We start from the raw sequence: 21,589 nt of genomic DNA on the forward strand, positions 1-21,589 counted from the left end.
CTGCTGTCTCTAGAGAGTTGAAAACAGCAGGTCTGGGACAGGTTGCAGGTTTGTCTAACAGGTCAGGATTCCATAGCCGCAAGCAGAACAGTTGAAACTGGAGCAGCAGCAATGCCAGGTGTACTGGGGACAGCAAGGAGTCATCATGCCAGGTAGTCCTGGGGTATGGTCCTAGAGCTCAGGTCCTCCGAGAGAGAGAAAGAAAGAGTTAGCGAAAGAAGCATACTTAAATTCACACAGGACTCCGGATAAGACAGGAGAAATTCTCCAGATATAACAGACTGGCCCTAGCCCCCCGACACATAAACTACTGCAGCATAAATACTGGAGACTGAGACAGGAGTGGCCCCATCCAACGATACCCCCGGACAGGGCCAAACAGGCAGGATATAACCTCACCCACTTTGCCAAAGCACAGACCCCTCACCACTAGAGGGATATCTTCAACCACCAACTTGGAATTCTGAGACAAGGCCGAGTATAGCCCACGAAGATCTCCGCCACGGCACAACCCAAGGGGGGGCCGTGGCGGAGATCTTTGAGGGCTATACTCTGCCTTGTCTCAGGATGGTAAATTATTTAGAGTTCTTGTGTCAGCGAATCATATCCCTGAAATTGGGAGAAGAAGGGTGGGACTAAGTAAAATAATGGGAGAAGACAGATCTCGGCTCATGTGGCAAATCCAATGACTCTAAAAAGAATGGCCAAAGCCATCAATCACATGACACCATTCATTCCTATGTGGAGACTCAATAGCACATTTGAAGGCCAGAAAGCTTGCTAAGATGGCGTCTCATGGAGACATAACATGCGCAGTTTGACCTACTCAGGGAACTGACGTTGCAGGCTATCTCAGTGCTGTCCCCTCTCATTGAGTAACCCAGGTTAAAGGCTGACCGGGGTACTGCAAGCTGCCATTAACAACAAAACTATCATTATAACGTCTTCTGTGTGCTATTTTTAAATAATTGGTTCAATGACATACATATGGTGTATTAGAAGCAATTATTAGTACCATGATTGTCTTCTCAACATTTTTTTTTACACGAAGATTGGCCACGAATATTTACATTTTTTAATCGGCATTAAACTTCCGTGGTTTCAAGGAGTTGGGGCAGTAGTTCTCTCCTGGGCAAATCCAATGATTTATATACACTCTAGATGACTGACAGGGGGCACCGTTTTGAAGCCACCACGCCTCCATCTTGGCAATCCCCCACCATTGTAAAGATATTTTGGAAGCTGTGGAAATGCATTTATTAATGCCTACATTTGGGCTCCCGAGTTGCGCAGCTATCTAAGGCTCTGCATTTCGGTGCTAGAGGCGTCCCTACAGACTCTGATTTGATTCCAGGCTGTATCACAACCGGCCGTGATTGGGAGTCCCATAGAGTGGCGCACAATTGGCCCAGCGTCATCCAGGTTAGGGCTTGGCCGGGGTAGGCCGTCATTGTAAATAAGAATTTCTTCTTAACTGCCTCTCCTAAATAAAGATAAAATAAATTAAAAAATGTATATGTCTATTCTATTACAGACTTTTAAATTATATTATGTGAGCTAAACATACAAATTTAAACTGAAAAAATATATGGATTTGTTTCCTTTAAAATAAAAATGTTTTGAAAGTACTAATGTTACTGTCCCCACCACAGCAAAAAAAATCTTAAATACTTGTAATTTTGTTTGTGAAATATTTAGCTGAAATACCTTAGAGCGTCAATATGACCAACCGGTGGCTTCAAATCCTCTCATTGTCCAAAACATACACTATACAAAAGTATGTGGGCACCCAATGCTTACAGGTGTATAAAATCGAGCACACGGCCACGAAACAGCCATAGACAAACATTGTCAGTAGAATGGCCTTACTGACGAGCTTAGTGACTTTCAACTTGGCACCGTCATAGGATACCAGCTTTCCAACAAGTCAGTTCGTCAAATTTCTGCCTTGGTAGAGCTGCCCTTGTCAACTGTAAATGCTGTTATTGTGAATTGGAAACATCTAGGAGCAACAACGGCTCAGCCGTGAAGTGGTAGACCACACAAGCTCACGGAACAGGTTTAAGGTTTAAGGTTATGGTTAGGTAAGGATTATGGTTAAGGTTAGGGTTAGGGTAAGGGTAGGGGTTAAGGTTAGGGTTAAGGGTAGGGAAGTCCCAAGGATACTTGATATCACTAACTCAAATCTAGCCATAGTAAATAACATGGTAACAATAGCTAATGGTAACAATAGCTAATGACTTTAATTAGATTGTGTAAAATACTGTGGATTAAGATGAAAATGGTATTGCATTGAAAGTGTAAAAGAGGGTGTTAATGTGCAATGTGCTACAGAATTGTCACGGGTGTCGTTGGAAGTAGACCAAAGTGCAGCGTGGTGAGCGTACATTTTCCTTTTATTTTAAAATGTCGCCAACAAAACAACAAATGAAAGAAACAACCGTGAAGCTTACAGGGCTAACTAACAAAGATAACTACCCACACTGATAGGAGGGAAAAAGGGCTACCTAAGTATGATTCCCAATCAGAGACAACGATAGACAGCTGTCCCTAATTGAGAACCATACCCGGCCAAAACAAAGAAATACCAAAACATAGGAAATAAAACATAGACTGCCCACCCACATCACACCCTGACCTAACCAAATAGAGAAATATAATGGCTCTCTACGGTCAGGGTGTGACAGTACCCCCCCACCAAAGTTGCGGACTCCGGCCGCAAAACCTGAACCTATAGGGGAGGGTCTGGGTGGGCATCAATCCACGATGGCGGCTCTGGTGCAGGGCGTAGACCCCGCTCAACCTCGGGCTCACCCCACTTTGGTAGCGCCTCTGCTGTGGGGACCCTTGCCGCCAACCCTGGACTGGAGACCCTCTCTGCGGGCCCGGACTGGGGACCATCTCTGCGGGCCCCGAACTGGGGACCCTCGCTGTGGGCCCTGGACTGGGCACCCTCGCTGCGGGCCCCGGACTGGGCACCCTCGCTGCGGGCCCCGGACTGGGCACCCTCGCTGGAGGCTTCTTGCCATGGGTCATCACTGGAGGCTTCTTGCCATGGATCATCACTGGAGGCTTCGTGCCATGGATCATCACTGGAGGCTTCTTGCCATGGATCATCACTGGAGGCTTTGTGCCATGGATCATCACTGGAGGCTTCGTGCCATGGATCATCACTGGAGGCTTCTTGCCATGGATCATCACTGGAGGATTCTTGCCATGGATCATCACTGGAGGCCTCGTTCGTGCAGCAGGCACAGGACTCACCGGGCTGGGGAGACCCACAGGAGGCCTGGTCCTTGAAGCAGGCACAGGACTCACCGGGCTGGAGAGACACACAGAAGGCCTGGCGCGTGGGATGGGCATTGGATACACTGGGCCGTGAAGACGCGCTGGCGGTCTCGAGGCCAGTGCTGGCACAACCCATTCTGGCTGGATGCCCACTTCCACCCGGCAAATGCGGGACGCTGGCACAGAGCACACCGGCCTGTGAATGCTCACTCGAGACACCGTGCGCATCACCCCATAACACGGTGCCTGACCAGTCACATGCTCCCCACGGTAAGCACAGGGAGTTGGCTCAGGTCTAAACTCAGACTCCGCCAATCTCCCCGTGTGCCCCCCAATTTTTTTTAAAACTGCCTCTCTGGCTTCCATGACCGGGTCTTGTCCTCTGCCATTCTCTCCTCCCCGGTCCAGCTCGTCCTCCAGGTTGGCGCAAGCTACTTGGTCTTTTGGTGGTGTGTAGTTCTGTCACAGGTTATGTTGGAAGTAGAACAAAGTGCAGCGTGGTAGGCGTACATTTTCCTTTTATTTTAAAATGTCGCCAACAAAACAACAAACGAAAGAAATAACCTTGAAGCTTACAGGGCTAAGTGGCACTAACAAAGATAACTACCCACACTGAAAGGAGGGGAAAAGGGCTACCTAAGTTTGATTCCCAATCAGAGACAACGATAGACAGCTGTCCCTGATTGAGAACCATACCTGGCCAAAACAAAGAAATACTAAAACATAGAAAATAGAACATAGACTGCCCACCCCACATCACACCCTGACCTAACCAAATAGAGAAATAAAACGGCTCTCTACGGTCAGGGCGTGACAAGAATATGTTTTTTATTTCCACCAGTAGCTAGCGAAGTTAACTAGCTAGTGCTAGCAGATTGCTAGATAGTAGGCTAGTTAGCCAGCTAGTTGGTCAACAAAATGTTGCAGTTGCAACATCAACTAATTAGCTAGCTAGCTAGATACCTGACTAACTAGCCATTGTTACTGTGGCCTGCACATTTTCCTTTTTTCACAGCTGTCACAAATCCTGGTGTGCTCCAGAAACCTTTATGTTGTAAAATTCTATTTGCTTCCATTTTATTAGGACATTTTTGTGTTTTGGCAAGTTGTTGGTATTATAATGTTTCATTTTTATATCTGGAGTGCAGTTTTTCCAAAAATGTACAATCCTAAACACATCTGTGCTCCCATTTGCCACAAATTCTTGGAGATCCTTTGAATGGTAACATTTTGTGATTCTCAACTGTTGAGCAACCACACCCATAACTGTTTTATAACACCTCAAATGACGCTCACTTTACTTCCGGCGTCTGTGCATACTCTATAACGGCATATGACACGGTTATGACGCCCGTCATTCCATTCAATGTAATAATGTGAAACAGAGGTTGGTAAATGACATAACACCCTGTAATATCATCTGGTATGTAGACTCTTATGAAGCATGTAATAACACATGACAGAAGTGGTCATGCAGTTGTTATTAACAGTGGACATTAGAGCATATGACAACAGGATGAGGTATAATCTCGGTAGACACTAGTTGTAAAATGGAACACACTTCCTATAGGTTCCTAGGCTACATGATGCAATATATTTTAGAACAGGCAATCATAAATTTGTTAAACCCTCCCATCATTCACCATTTTATATATTGATTACATGGCTCAATGAATTCTGGGAATTGGTCATGTACAATGCCCCAAAAATGTCTTGGCAGCGTCACGAACCTGTCTCAATTTCTCAGCTGTAATCCCCTGAGGGAGACCACAGACTTGGTTAAAGTAAGTCTAAATGTATTTTGGGGGCTTTGCATGCAGTTCAGAGAAGGTCTAAATTGAGTTTGAACTTAGCACCATGCCACATGTTTCCAAAAACACCTCGGGCAATATTTCTACTTCTCTTATCATACTTGTTGATAACACACAAACTTCTGATAAAAACTGATAGTGATAGTCATTAAGTTTTTATTAATTCATTTAAAGGGTAATTTGAAGATTGTCATTTTGTGTTAGGGTTTTAGAGATATGGCTCAGCCGACACTCAACCTTTCGATTAGCCCTCTTTCATTAGTTACTTTAACCCCTAACCCGTTCCACAAAATTATAAATTATAAACTGGGTGGTTCGAGCCCTGAATGCTGATTGGCTGACAGCCGTGGTATATCAGACCGTAAACCACGGGTATGACAAAACTTTTATTTTTACTGTTCTAATTACGTTGGTAACCAGTTTATACTAGCAATAAGGCACTTTGGGGATTTGTGGTACACTACATGACCAACAGTATGTGGACACATGTTCGTCGAACATCTCATTCCAAAATAATGGGCATTAATATGGAGTTGGTCCCCACTTTGCTGCTATAACAGCCTCCACTCTTCTGGGAAGGCTTTCCACTAGATGTTTGAACATTGCTGCAGGGACTTGATTCCATTCAGCCACAGTATTAGTGAGGTTGGGCACTGATGTTGGGCGATTAGGCCTGGCTTGCAGTTGGCGTTCCAATTTATCCCAAAGGTGTTCAATGGGGTCGATGAGGTCAGGACAGTCAAGTTATTCCACACCGATCTCAACAAACCATTTCTGTATGGACCTTGCTTTGTGCACAGGGGCATTGTCATGGTGAAACAGGAAAGGGGCTTCCCCAAATTGTTGCCTCAAAGTTGGAAGAACAGAATCGTCTAGAATTTCATTGTTTACAATAGAGTTAAGATTTCCCTTCACTGGAACTAAGGGGCCTAGCCCGAACCATGAAAAACAGCCACCGACCATTATTCCTCCTCCACCAAACTTTACATTTGGCACTATGCATTGGGGCAGGTAGCATTCACCTAGTATCCGCCAAACCCAGATTCGTCCGTCGGACTGCCAGATGGTGAAGCTTGATACACCACTCCAGCCAACGCTTTGCATTGCGCATGGTGATCTTAGGCTTGTGTGCGGCTGCTCGGCCATGGAAACCCATTTCATGAAGCTCCCAGCTAACAGTTGTTGTGCTGACATTGCTTACAGATACAGTTTGGATCTCGGCAGTGAGTGGTGCCAACCAAGGACAGACCATTTTTATGCGCTACGCGCTTCTGCACTCGCCGGTCCCATTCTGTGAGTGTGTGTGGCCTACCACTTCGTGGCATAGCCATTGTTGCTCCTAGACGTTTCCACTTCATAATAACGTCACTTACAGTTGACCGGGGAAGTTTTAGCTGGGCAGAAATTTGACAAACTGACTTGATTGGAAAGGTGGCATCCTATGACAGTGCCATGTTGAACGTCACTGAGCTCTTCAGTAAGGCCATTCTACTGCCAATGTTTGTATATGGAGATTTCATGACTGTGCTCGATTGTATACACCTGTCAGCAACAGGTGTGGCTGATATAGCCCAATCCCCTAATTTGAAGGGCTGTCCACATACTTTTGTATATATAGTGTGTATTGCCAATATACCATGACTAATGGCTTTATCCAGGCACTCCACATTGCGTCATGCATAAGAACAGCCCTTAGCCATGATATGTTGGCCATATACCACACCCCCTCAAGCCTTATTGCTTAAATATAAGAGTAATACTTTCCCATTTCTCACTAATTATATTTCAGGATTTTTGGGGGATGCACAGTGCAGTGCAGTGGATGAGTATCTTACAGTGTAAAATACTCTGGGAAGAGCGGTTGATATGACTGTGCATCGTATTGATGAATTAGTGAAGTGCGTCCCGATTCTCCACACTTCTCCCAGCATGTGCACTTCCTGTCATGGATTTAAAAGCATTGGAGTGGTGTAAGCGTAGACTGGAGGGAGTTTCCACCATGGTGAGTGTGCAAGTGCACACTTCGGGAGAAGAGAGAAGAATCGGGTCGAAACCTGTGTCTCTCTACTGGAGCCTAGCCTCACGTCCGGACCTTGTTTGTTACTTCACTTAAGACACTCCCCTGAGTTTCTCGCTGAGTCAGTCTGGAAGCCACAGCATCTATTTCTATCTAAACATCCCCTCCTCCATCCTCCATCCATCCCCCCTTCATTATGAGCCATATAAAAGATGGCTCGCTTCCATTTTCTCCCTTAGCCCCCTTAAAGCATCAGAATGACGGTTGATAAAGGAACATGGACACTGACAATCAATGCTTTTCATAGCCCTGGAAGTGGAAAAGCGAACATGGATTGACAAAAGATGGACATGAAGTGGATGATGGTTGACGAGTGTATACATCAGGGCGTCTTTACTTAATCTCTCCCCTCTCCATGCCCTCGACCTCTGCTGCCACCCACCACCCACCCCCCCCCCCCCCCCCCAAGTCTAACCCTAACCCCTGTGTACTACATTGGGACATTAGTTAATGTTGTTACCAGGCCCCAAAGACGGGCAGTAATGGCGGACAGGGGGTGTCTCTCTCTCTCCGATGGCTTCTTCCACTCCCAGCACAGATGGACTAAGGGTTGGGCAAGGCGCTCATGACATTTGTATTCACCCTCACACCTGAGGTCACCCAGGCTTATGTAACTCTCCCTGACAGAGAGTTGTGTGGCGTGGATGCAGAGGGATGGCGTTGGGGGTGGGGTGACATATGGAATGGGCGACCCCTGATTGGGTCACAATGGCTGTTTGATCCACTCTGCTGGGAGCAATGAGATTTTTTTGTAGGTGGTGACAGATGCTGTTTAACCTGCATCATGTGTGTTAGCTAGCTACAGACTCTCTCCTCTTCCCCTCCCCCACCCTTTTCCAATTTCCCTCCCTCCCTCTCCATCTCCCTCTCCTTCTCTCTCTCCCTGGATCTCACCCTCCCTCTTCCTCCCATCCCCCACTATCTCTCTCTCTCTCTCTCTCTCGCTCTCTCTTTCCTCTGTCCCCTCCCCCACAGCCGCTCTCTCTTTTCTCTTGACCCTTTCTCTCTATCTCTCTCTCTCATTCTGCCTCACTCTATCTCTCTCATGCCATCCCCTCTGCTCCTCCTCCTCCTCCTCCACACTCACCATAGCTCCATCTTTGCCGCAGGGCTTTAGCTGTCAAAGTGCAGTCAGTCAAATTAATCCAATTAATATGCACATAAACACACTCCTATACACATGTGTACACATTTGCACAAATAGGTTTATAAGCTGTATGACCAAGCATCTGCACATACATGGGCCCGATCAATCCATCCAACCTCCCAGCAGCCCATTTGTTATAGCATCAGCAGCAGGGATCGCAGCAGTATGCATCCGTCCTCTGTGGTTGAACTGGTACACTGTTTGTTAGCTGTCTGGATGCTACTCACATTATTCCTGGTGGATCCAATGCTGTCCGCAGGCTAGCAGGCGATCACGGATGCTGTTTGCTGCAATATCTCCCATAAAACCTCAACTGGGTCTCAGTTGTTTTTTAAGCTGCTGAATGGATCAAATTTAATATGATTTACTCAGTATGATCATTTTGCGAGCCTTCAGTTTCAAATGGTTTTCAAGAACGTTGCAAGAATATAATTCTGCATTTCAAATGTGCTTTGGCTGTTTTCTCTAGGGTGTGTGTTTTTAGGAGATAATCAATACTTGTGTGTTTAGGCAATCTCAGAGATCCAGTTTTGTGAATAACACTTCACACAGATACACATCCACATAAATATTCACTTGCAAGACTACACATATACACACGTACATAATACTCACATCCTGTGCATCCATAATCTCTTCCCCCATCCATCCACTCAACCATCCGCTCATCCATCCACTCACAAAAGCAAAGCAGTGGGACATGTTATATTTTATGTAGACATTTTTACTGCAGGGCCAATGTCATAGCGTCATGTGATCCCATGGACAACGGCATTGTAACTTCCCTACTCCTCTACCAATAAAACAAAATAAATAGAGGGAAGCTCCCCTGCCACTAGATCCAAAACAGCTGGTTAGGCTGTCAACGGCTTGATGAATAAGCGATAAATGAAATATTTGCCTATGTAATAGCGAGTGAGAGGGTGTACATTGTTCAGCGTTTACGTACGGCCCAAATTTGTAGTGTTGTTCTAATGAGGCGAGGATCATTTAGTATGGGAGGTAATTAATTGCACTGTTTTAAAATGTTTTAGTGTACATTTCAGATGATTTGCCTTTCGTATCATTATAGTGCTCCATAAGGGTAACATTGCCTGTAGTAAAACATACTGTACAGTACATAGTCATCTCTCGGGTGTGAGGGATTAGCCTATTGAAGGTTTTTAAATGAATACGTTTTCATCGATGGCTAGCTTTTTCTTCTTTCTTTTTTGTTACACGATATCCAGAGATACAACTTTAGAATGCATGCTTCCTTCCTAGCATTGCATCTCCATGACTATAATGAATGAACTACTTAAAAAGGCGCGTTACAGTCTGCGAGCAGATAACCCCCACGGCTAGCTCTGAGGTCGTTAATAGTTTCGTTGTGTCGCGAGTCTCTGGCATGCATCTGGAACGGGGGCTGGCTACTTAAAGGGGGTGAGTGGGACACAGACAGGGCGTCTACATGTGGGTTACCCAGTTGAAATGCGATTATGTATGTCTTTGGATCACATGCAGAGTACACACACTTTTAACTAGGGCGACTTTTTAGATCCCTAAACAGTTTAGAACCGTGTACTGTTCTATATTCTATAGCCAGAATTGCTGAGACTCACATGGCAGGTGTATTAGGCCTGCCCTACATTGCTCAGAGCGACACACCAGCATTTCCCTGTGGTGCCCTCAAGAGGATATTCTCCCAGATGTGCAACGCTTTATGTACTGCTCTGAACACTATGAGGTCGCATTCACACCTAGAAAAGAATGTGATTTTGAATGTTCTGGTATATCTGAAAGGAGGGAAATGGTGGAAGTACTGTGCATCCATTACATTACTGTCAAATCCTTTTTGCTGCTTGTTGTAAGTCAGAATAGTGTGTACAGTGAAGAGTAGGTTGCCTGGATTTAGTTTGAGCTATAAGCTCTACATTAGCTATCGTCCCTACTTAACATTAGATTAAATATGATTTGGTTCGAGCCCTGATTAACCAGTCTAGCAATTTAGCCTGTCCAGTGTAACGTGAGTGCTAGCGTGATGTTTTGTTTAGTCCAGCTGTTACAACAATTCATTGCCACAAGCAAGTGAGCGGTAGACTAGGTAGGTACATTGGTTATGCTCAACTGTGTATGACATTTCTGTGGATTGTTCTGGAACCCCATCTGATTCCACCAACCATGTCCAACCGCATTCAACCATATCTTATCTCACAGCATCTTTTGATGTCTATTCTCTGCTAAATAATTAGCATTTAATTTCCTCAAAAACCTTTCAAACAAACCAGTGAATACGTTGTACCATTGTTGACCATGTGAATTTGAACACTGGATTGATCTATCTGGTACCCGTTGTAACACAACCTAAAGATTTGAATTCTGATGTTACTGCAGCAAACCTTTCGCAAACCTTATCTCTGCAGCCCAGACATGCTGTGCACTATTGTAGTCGCATTCCTATCGTCAGTTGAATTCCACCTAAACCCTGTTCCATTAAACACATAGTCCTAGCAGATTTACCTGCTCATATATGCAACTATTCACACCTACCTACTACGTACATGCCTTCTCTCCTCCTGGATATCTGTTGTCATGGAATGTTTTGCCCCTTGTCCCCTTTTCATTAGTATGTACATGCCTCTCATATGGAAGACATGAGCTGTAAAACTAGCTTGTTTGCCCATTGGCAAGCAAGGGCTAGAGAGGCTGCCATTCCCCCCGTCGGGTGAAACCGGATGCAGGTGGAGTGCCGGGAGGAGTAAAGGAAGAAAACAGCCAAATATAGCTACAGAGAGTAGACGACACACACGGAAATGTAAAAATGCTGACCAGTTCAAGAGGAGATAGCCGTAGCCTAGCCGACCTAGCTGCAGCTTGTGATGAGGATCCCCTCAGAGGCATCTGGCAAAAGAGCTAGCGACGAGTTAGCATTTAGCCCTGCTGCTCGTTTCACTACACATTTTAATTCACATGTTGGGTGCTTTCTGTCTGACTTTAGGTAGGCGCCAAAAGTAGTGATTGCAGATAGATATCAGCATTTTTACCTTGTAGTGACACCAGGGGGTGAATGAGGGACATATGCCACTTACATCGTAACATAATACTTCTGCATAACATTTGCCATATTTAATTAATAATTGGTACGGGTTCAAACAGAGGTGCTGCCTGACCTCGAGTCATGAAGAGCTACAGTGGCTGCTGGTTTTCATTCTTGCTTTTTTTTTAATCAGTGGCTGATTTAGACCTGTGTTACTAGGTGTGTGGACCCTCTGGGCAATCAGTGACATTAGCTGATTAATTATGGGCAAGGGCGAAATGGAAAACCTGCGGCACTGCTGTCCTAGAGGACTGTTCTACACCCCTGTGTCACGCCATGACCTTAGTTATCTTTGTTTTCTTTATTATTTTGGTTAGGTCAGGGAGTGACAAGGGTGGTAGGTTTAAGTTTTTGTATTGTCTAGGTGTTTTTGTCCAGTCTAGGGTTTTTTGTATATCTATGGGGTTTTAGTATGTCTAGGTATATGTAGGTCTATGGTGGCCTGAATTGGTTCCCAATCAGAGGCAGCTGTTTATCGTTGTCTCTGATTGGGGATCCTATTTAGGTTGCCTTTTTCAATTTGGGTCTTGTGGGTTGTTATTATATGTATAGTTGCCTGTTTCGCACTAGTCGTATTGCGTCACGGTCCGTTTTGTTATTTTGTATAGTTTTGTTGCATTTGTGTTGCATTTGTTTAATAAAGAGAATGTACGCTTATCACGGTCTCCTCCTTATGACGACCGTGACACCCTGGGTGAAAAGCATGATTGGTATCCTCCTCTTTTCTTGGCTAAACACATAGTATAAAGCCACCATGTATGCACGCACACATACTCAAACAATGCATAGTGGTGTAGGGTGATAGCTAGCAAACAAATGTAGCTATTCAAGCGCAGCTATTTACAGCTGTATTGATTTAGAAGGGGCCTGTGTTAGTGTGTAGGTAAGTGTGCTAATGTGATAAGAGATCCATATTGTAATACAACACTAACACAGACCCCTATTTCTCCAACTTGTAATACAACACTGACATTGTGAAATATGAGAAGACATTGCCTCTCTGAAGAGGTGAGCTATCTTGGATATTCTGAATATCTTTGTTGTTACCTAACTCTTTTACAATCAAAGCTACTTGTAATATTATATTTTTCTGCGATCACAATTTATATTTTTAAAGTCCGGAAATATATATTTCTCACTTAATCTCTGTAACATATCAGGATTAAGGTTCATTTATCCATTTATGTGTGTTTGCCTTTTCAAATAAAGCCAACATGCTTTTGTGTGATACTGCAAGTGTGTGTGCTTATGAATATTTGTTTGTGGTTTACCACATAGAGTGCATTCGGAAAGTATTCAGACCCCTTCCCTTTTTCCACATTTTGTTTTGTTACACCCTTATTCTAAATTTTATTAAATAACCCTTTTCCCTCATCAATCTACTCAGAATAAGTAAAAACAGGTTTTTAGAAACTATGGTCGCTAAATTGAAAAACAGAAATTCCTTATTCATCCTGTGCATCCTGTTTCCATTGATCATCCTTGAGATGTTTCTACAACTTGCTTGGAGTCTACCTGTGGTAAATTCAATTGATTGGACATGATTTGGAAAGGCAGACACCTGTCTATATAAGGTCCCACAGTTGACAGTACAGGTCAGAGCCAAAACCAAGCCATGAGGTTGAAGTAATTGTCCATACAGCTCCGAGACAGGATTGTGTCGAGGCACAGATCTGGGGAAGGGTACCAAAACATTTCTGAAGCATTGAAGGTCCCCAAGAACGCAGTGGCCTCCATCATTCTAAAATTGAAAAAGTTCAGAACCACCAAGACTCTTCCTAGAGCTGGCCAAACTGAGCAATCGGGGGAGAAGAGCCATGGTCAAATCTGCTATCTTAATTGGAAAGTATCTAGGAGTAGGCCACTCTCTTATCAAATAAATTATTTACTTGCAACACTGCAGTTATATCGCAAGCATAGTATATTACTATGTCTGCTATATGGTTTTTACTTGCTTCTTTACACCTATAAAAGCACCTACCGCATTATCCAGATTGGTGGTATCTGTATGCCTATTATTTTCAATACTTTGATTGTCTGTTGTAACCACACCCGTATCACATTTCAGGTAAGACCAAAATGCAGACTGTGTTGAAGTAAAAATGTTTATTACAGCAACAGGGGCAGGCAAATGACAGGTCAAGGCAGGCAGGGGTCGATAATCCAGAGTTGTGGGGGAGCGGTACAGGACGGCAGGCAGGCTCAGGGTCAGGTCAGGCAGAGTTCGGGAATCCAGAGTAGGGGCAAAGGAACAGGATGGCAGGCAGAGTGGTCAGGCAGACGGGCTCAGTGTCAGGACAGGCACGGGTCAAACAGAGAGACTGGGGAAAAGCAGGAGCTGAGACAAAACACTGGTTGACTTGACAAACAAGATGAACTGTCAACAGACAAACAGAGAACACAGGTATAAGTACCCAGTGGATAACGGGGAAGATAGGTGACACCTGGAGGGGGGGTGGAGACAAGCACAAGGACAGGTGAAACAGATCAGGGCGTGACACTTTTACAATGAAAGCTTGGAGGACAACACAATGCGTGTATGACCACAGTCACTTGATTGTACACAGTCAGTCGTGTTCATATCTTACTCCAACATGCTCCGGTCCAAGGCCTTTTGAATGAAACAGACCACACAGATGAACCACAGTTCCAGATCTGTAGCCTTTGATAAAAACCAAGGGAACCTAAACTGATTCAGGCGAGTCTGTCAGAATCGCTGTTCTCTGTGGAAGCCTGTCGGTTGTTTATTCTGATTGAACATTCTATATATCTTTCTCTTTGGTGATCATGTGTAGAGGTGAAACCAATTAGTCATTAACCCAAATTTGAGCAACATGTCATTTAATCAAATAACCACAGCATATTTTTTTTGCACAGCTATGGCCATTTAAATGGAGCTGGTACTAAATACTTCAGAAAATAATTGCTAGAAATTGATACGAATATGGTAGGTCATTGATATTGCCTGTGTGAATGTTAGCACGAATGTGAGTCACCGCTCGTTAGCCTGAACGCTACTGTGAAAACTCAACACATCATATTCTCTATTATGTGCTTAAATGGAGCAAGAAATTAACAAAATGGCATGTCATGACATGTTTTTCAGAAAAGCATTTAAATGACAAAAAATCTATCCAACGAGGTAAGAGAAAAAAACATAACAACAGCAAAGTGGCTAAATGGTGCCATGTCCTCCAAGAACTGCAGTGTGTATCAATATCAAAACTCCATGCACTGAAGTCATATTAATCCTTTGTCACACACACCCCATATACACTAACATCACATTACATTGGACAGTGAGTGATCCAACCAGGAACCGTCTCTCAGCATACCATACAAGGCAGAGTGGGTGACTGTCATCTGAGGGCACAGAGGGCAGGAACATGAACTGCACAGCCTCGAGGTGGAGCTAGCTAGTTAGAGGTGGGTACTGGAGGGAAATGTTTCAAACCCTAACCAAGGCAAAGCCAGCCCCAACAGCTGGAGACGTAGTTAACTGTCCGTTACAATCAGGGAGCCAGCGCTCAAGTTCAACACTCAGCAACTCGACTAGGCCTCCCAACGCATCCAGCCTCTCCCTTGGAGCTTTTTTTCCCTCCCATATGCGCCTATGAAAAAACGTTGCCTCCCCGACACACATGTCTGCTGCTGTATGTTTTGGCATGAGATGCGATTTAGAGGACTTACATCTCCTGTCTTTTTCTGGCCAGAAGAAATACAGGAAGCAATGGAGAGTGAAGGGAAAAGGTTAACTAGAGTGTGCCCAAGTACAGGGCTGCCATTTTGTAGATTTCTCTGTTTGCCAACAGTTATAGATAGCTGTCCACTAGCTGTGTTTATGACTAAGCTGTTCAGCAATGACTGTTCTTCTGTTGTGGACTTCTTTAGAGGTCTTGTCGGTTTGTTATTTTTCCCCAGGTGAAATGGATTTGTCTACCCTTCTCCCCCTCACAATGTGATTCAACATGGCTGCCATTAGGTCACAAAACACTCTAGGGGCTCGATTCAATCCATATCGCTGAGGTTCAGCGTGATAGTGTAATTGAAATGTATAGGTAATTTCCGATTGAGCCGACATATGTAGCGGTTACTGTGAATGCAGTCTCCGCTAACGCGGGAACATTGCCTTTTAATGTCTATCGCGCTATAGCACAGCTCTTCAACACTACGGATTAAATAGAGCCCTAGATCTAACTGCTGCTTGCTGTTATTGCTTGTCTGTTTATTGAACATAAATACTATGCCCTTCTCTGGCGCAAATAGGCAAAATACCCATCAAGCTGTTGCCTAAACAGTTCATCAATTTGATCATACACACACGGTGATCTATCTCTGGCCTATCTATTGCCTTTTTTGTTGGGTGTATAATTTCTAGTGCCCCTAATATCAGCAATGGCAGACGGCCCACGCTCCACCTTGCCAACACTACACACCTCAGGCCCTCTCCATGGGCCTCTGGCAATTCATCAACGCTAAGCGCGACAAGAAGCCGAGGACACATCTTTATTCTTTTAGCACAAATGTAAGGTGTTCCATCGATTCTCCTGCCATTTTCAACACCTTCGTATACAGCCTTTCTTTCTCACTGTCTCTTAGTCCTTGACCCTGTTGAGGTCAGTTTACACAGCCCGCATCGCTCTAAGCCGAGGAGGTTTTGTGTAAGACGCTGAGGGTCACTCCCTTCACTCCCGTCAAGGGTCATTCCTTTCATACCATGAACTGTTTGAAGTGACAGCGCAAATATAACACACATATTTCAAAGCCTTTTTTGTAGCTTTATCTAAAATGGCTGCCATGCAGGTCACCTAGCAGTATGGATACAAGGGTTTTCCTTTTTTATTCTCTACCCCTTACCCTTCCATCCTTACTACTTACCCTTCCAACAGTTAGGAGAGATCTATAGCCATGTGTGATACTGTGTTATCTGCGGTTTGCACAGGTCACAAATACGCAATCAACAATAAATAGCAATATGCCAGTGTAGTGCATGGGGGACTGATTTTGTTTTTCATTTGTTCTGTTTTAGGCTAAGGACAGCGATGATGATGAAGAAGTTGTCCAGGTTGATCGGGATCACTTCATGGATGAGTTCTTCGAACAGGTCAGTGCAACAAAACTGTAATACATGCCATTTTTGTTATGCGAAATATCCTAATGACCATTATTACAAACTTAACCTGGTAGTTTCTTGTATCCACACGTCTGCAGGTCGTATTTAATAAAAGGGTGAAAATTGACTAATTAAGGTCTATGCATAATGCCATGAGGTCATAATTGGCAATTAACTGGTAGTAAATGCCTTATAAGTGCCATATCTCTAAAGTTAAAGTGTTACTGTTTTACGTGTTACCCATTTACTAGTGTTTCCAAGTGCAGTGTTATTAATGCCATATTATAATGGGGGCCATCAGGCCACATAATGTAAACACACTAAAAGAAAATAGGCCTACTGGTGACATTACCTTCAGCTTTATCGTTCAAAATTGAAAGTGCTTAAGCATAATTTCTTTCCACATTCATCCTATGCAACAAGGAACATGCCATGAGAGGAAAAGGAGAAGGGGCAGGATATGCAAATAGAGCAACATTATGATTGGTGTGTTCAAACACAAGATATCGGAATGATTTGCATACTAACTGACGATCCAATGGTGGGGGAAAGCTACTAAAAGACCAATGTGTGGAGGGTGCAACAGCTTTTAAGTCCCTCCCCCTGGGGTTCTTGTGATTTATTTTGCCTAATATGCCAAAATTGAGTGACCTTTCTCTTCTTCCTACCATAATAAGACTGCAGTCAATCCATCAACTCTATCAGTGGAGGTATATTTTATACTTGGGAGATGCTGCCAGAACTCTTTATCGCTGAGTGTTAAGTCTTAACGAAGACATTAACACCCTGGATGTTTGACAATATGGCTACAGAATGTCCCAGCATTTCTGGGAGGACAGACAATCTGTGGCTTAACATTTCCAGTAGTTCATTTTTTGTGTAAGACCGCTCCATTTTTTACACAGAGGAATTGTTTTCTCTCTTTGGAAAGGCTTTTAAAGCAAAAACCTTGAACAGATACCCAGTTATCTGCAATACAGCACCATGAATCGCAAACAAAATCCCCAAACTCTGGTCCTTGTCTTTTGATAGGCATCTTATCAAGCCTGGAAGACCAGGTAGACACTGTTAGTGGGTCCCCGAGGGGCTAGCTGGGATTGAGGACACCTGCCTTTGAAGAGCTCTGCTGCTGCTGCAGGCAGGGTGCAGTCATTGAGCCTGGCTTAGCTGTGCTCCTCACTACCTTATGGGCCGTGGCTCAACTCCTCTGTCCTAATGAAAACGAATCTGTCTGCTTTACAAAGCTTTCCTCTAAAACTATTAAGTGAACACTATAGGGGAAGGGGAATTGGCTCAATCTGGGCTAAACAATGATTCACTATAAAGCATGAGTTTATTCGGTATGCCTTAGCTTCGTTGCGGAAGTAGCTCGCAAGCCATTGTCGTTGAACTCTCTGTCCCATAGAAAGAACAATAGGAAGAGCTATTAATAATGGAGAAGAGAATGAATAGGAATGCAGAGCACATAGATGCTCATATCCATACAGTCATTGCAAAAGTACCTGCATATCCACAAACAGTGCCAAGAATAGGGGGACTTTGACACGTCTGTATCTGCCTTTGACACATCTGTATTGGGAATTGGATTACATAACCCATTCAGATGGAGAGGTGGAATGAATGCAGAATGTGTGGTTAGGCTGCTGAGGCTGACTTTGCACAGGATTTCAGGGGATAGTCAGAAGTTCTTGGAAATGTATTATCTGCAGGCGCCTCTGCACATTCTGTGGGGTTCGGAGGAGTTTGAACACCCACCATTGAAACAGCGGCCGTCTTGTATCATACAAATGTTAGATAGAGATATTGATCCCCAACATGTGACGATATATTGCTAATACTGTAATAAGGTATTACAAATCAAATCAAATTTGATTTGTCACATGCACGTGTTTAGCAGATGTTATTGCCGGTGTATGTATGTATGTTAACAGGTTTCGCTGTGATGTCTCAGTATGAAAACCATTTACACTAAATAACATTCCTAAATTCCCCCGACGATGGCTAAGAATCAAACCTCCCAACCCTAAACCAGCAGAGATGATAATTATCAGTCAGTAATTGACTTATGTGGACTTATGGAGATTCCCCTGCTCTCCCACCCATCAGAAAAGTGCTTCCATTGGGTCGTCATGTCAGTCGATGATCGAGTGTGTGAGGCAATCCGGTCCATGATGAGGTTCAGAGGCCTCAGCTCTCCCACACCATACACACATCCTCTCCATGGGTGGCTGTGGTTGGTCAATTCCATAGAAATAGAATTACTAGAACGGAAAAGCCCCTTGGACCACGGCCATTTGACAGTACACTCATTTAAAGGGTATAGGAATTAAGCCCTCGTGTATGTTGCCTCTGCCCCCTCCTTCTCCCTCCCTGTGCAGGTGGAAGAGATCCGAGTCTGTATAGATAAGCTGTCAGAAGATGTGGAGCAGGTCAAGAAGCAGCATAGCGCCATCCTGGCAGCGCCCAACCCTGACGAAAGTAAGTCTCGGTGGCCACGAGCCACATCCATGAGTTTGGAATGGATACTTTTAAGACGGGGCCCAATTCCATACCAGTTCCATACAGCTTTCCCTCAGTCCTCATGGACTGCACTGACAGGACTGGATAGGTAGACGTGATATGCCAGAAAATTCAATATTGCTTTCCAGTTTAGTATTGGTGTCAAATCCTTTCAGGTCCCTGTGAGGGGGAGTAAGTAAGGGCCTGAAGATAGCGGAGACAGATTGGTTTAAGTGTGTGTGTGACCCTGGCTATATACCTGTGGGAGATACTCCACCCACGCACTCAGTGAATGTGACCCCACCCACTCATCTCTTACTGAGTCACACCCGGCCCACGCACGCACACCCGGCCAACACACACGACTCAAATGAATTTGCAAGGGTGGGACTCCACCCACTGGTTGACGAGGGTTCACCACCACACTCACTGAATACTCAATGAAACGTTTTTTTTTTGTGTGTGTTTATTGTGACAATATTATCATTTATCATCACACACATTTGAATCCTACGGCCAATGAAGACAACACATACATTTGCCCTAACATGAAATGAAGTTGTTTGGAGGCAGGCTTCAAAAAAAAAGAAGGGCACTAAAGTATTATCATGGATAACACTTATGAGTATGGTATAAAACAGACATGAAGATGTGTGTCAATATTTAAATACTATGGTATTTTCACCAATAATTTGATTGAAATCCAATCCTGTTAACCTTCAACCACTGCTTTTAGGCCCTGATGACTGTCTGGCATTTTGTCAAAACCTCAATAGGGCCCAAAAGATGCCACAATCAGTCAGCCAAGAACGTACAGTGAAAGACGTTTCAGTAAACGGCCCCTTCATTGTTGCCGTGCTGCTGTAGGGCCGTGCGGTTGTTAGGGGATGAGTGTAGTATGTTCTTTAGAGTTCACAGTGACCCAGGCTGCTAGTGACTCAACTGGAGTGAATGAATGTTTCATTGCTAATGTTTAGGCCTTGTCAGACAACCTCTAGTCTGGGTTAACCCAGAGTCTCAGGGCAGGCAGTGGCACAATACCTACTGTACCGTCCTCACGGAATCCTTCAGATTTCACTTCCTTTTCTCACACGTTCACATCACTTTTATTGTAGCTCCTCAATGTGTTTTTGCATTAAAAAAAAATAAAAAATTGCCTTATGATTTCAATATTTGATTTCAATTTCTACACATGCATGTTTTATCTTATGTAATGTTGTTGGACTGTTTCTGTCTTTTTCTGTCTGTCTGTCTTTCCTTCCTTTTCCCCCCCCATTTCCCCTCCTTTTTTTTCTTGTGATGCATGCTTCATGAAGGACTTGCTCCAGGGGACTTGTTGTTGGAGTTCAGTTTTTGTGAGTGAGCTAACTGGTTACTAGTTATCCACCCAGGTGGTTTAACTAGTAAGTATGTGGTTGCTATGCTATGTGTGTGTAGGTTGTCGGATTTCTTTATGTGATACATTTGGGGAATCTGGTCATTTGGAACATTTCTTTGTTCCTAAAGCGTCTAAGTAGGAAGATCATTGCTTACATATATTCACATAAACATAATATCTTTAGATTCACTGTTATTATTGATTATATTACATTTTCCAGCTCAGACAGTAATGTACGTTGTCCCTACAGAATTGCCAGCATATTTCTGTTTCTGTTGTTTTTTATGATATTCATGCTAGCTTAATCTTACATTTATGTCCTCAAAATGAACCAAAAGCTTAAATTTGGCCTCTCCCTATGTCAAGCCAATCCAAATCGTTTGGTCGTCAAGCCATTCCAAATCATGTTTGGAAGTCAGTGGATGATACAAAATGCATTCCAGTGTACTTCCTTGAATAATGCATGCTGGGAAGTGTAGTTGTTTACTGAAGAAATCTGTGTTGAAAAATCATCTTCAGTTATCATCACTTGGAAACCCAACGCTGTAGCCTGTAGTTATTCAGATTGCCCTGTCACACTTTGCCATTTTCAAATGAATTGTGAATCGTACAAGGAACAATCATTCTTGGACTTAGCAACGGAACATGTTTAAATCTCATGCCTCTCTCCAATCATGGCCGAAGGGCATCTCCATAATGTATAGTGAAATCCTGAGGAATCACTCCATTTCAGTTAGCACAGAATTCACTTATCACGTCACACACAGGGTGAACACAAGGACAGGGAGGACCCGTCAACAGAAGGCAATACAATACACGGCAGCCACGGCAGCCAACTTATTTAGTAAGCTATTTAGTTGTAGTATTTATGCATTTACACTTACACATATAAAATGCCTTATCGGTAAAGGCCTTATAGGAAAGGACCTTTCAGGAAATGGTCTTAAAAGTAAAGGCCTTATAGGTAAGGGTTCGTTTTTTTTTTCTTAGAGGCCAAAAGCTAAATCTTTCAACTGAAATGGCTTTGTGTTGTAGCCAGCTCTTGTGTCTTGAAATATAGATCACGGATGCTAGTCCCAGACAACAGTATTGACCCACAAAGAGGTGTCGTTGTGTGCAAATATGAGTTGCCAGTTCAGTGACATAGGACCCTTTTTGCTTTGGGAGAATCGATAGACAGGTCAAATGCAGAGGCGTGGA

At 43.8% G+C, this 21,589-nt stretch overlaps 1 protein-coding gene across 1 annotated transcript in view; it reads left to right on the forward strand.

Moving 5' to 3' along the window:
* The window catches only part of LOC100136181 (syntaxin 1B), a 61,490-nt gene that overhangs the window by 16,229 nt on the left and 23,672 nt on the right, over positions 1 to 21,589 (forward strand). The window contains 4 exon segments of the mRNA NM_001124457.1: positions 16,429 to 16,503; positions 18,891 to 18,922; positions 18,925 to 18,931; positions 18,933 to 18,990. Coding sequence (NP_001117929.1) covers positions 16,429 to 16,503; positions 18,891 to 18,922; positions 18,925 to 18,931; positions 18,933 to 18,990 — 172 coding nt within the window.

The sequence above is a fragment of the Oncorhynchus mykiss genome, chromosome 13 (genome assembly GCF_013265735.2).
Source record: "Oncorhynchus mykiss isolate Arlee chromosome 13, USDA_OmykA_1.1, whole genome shotgun sequence".
Lineage (NCBI taxonomy): Eukaryota > Metazoa > Chordata > Actinopteri > Salmoniformes > Salmonidae > Oncorhynchus > Oncorhynchus mykiss.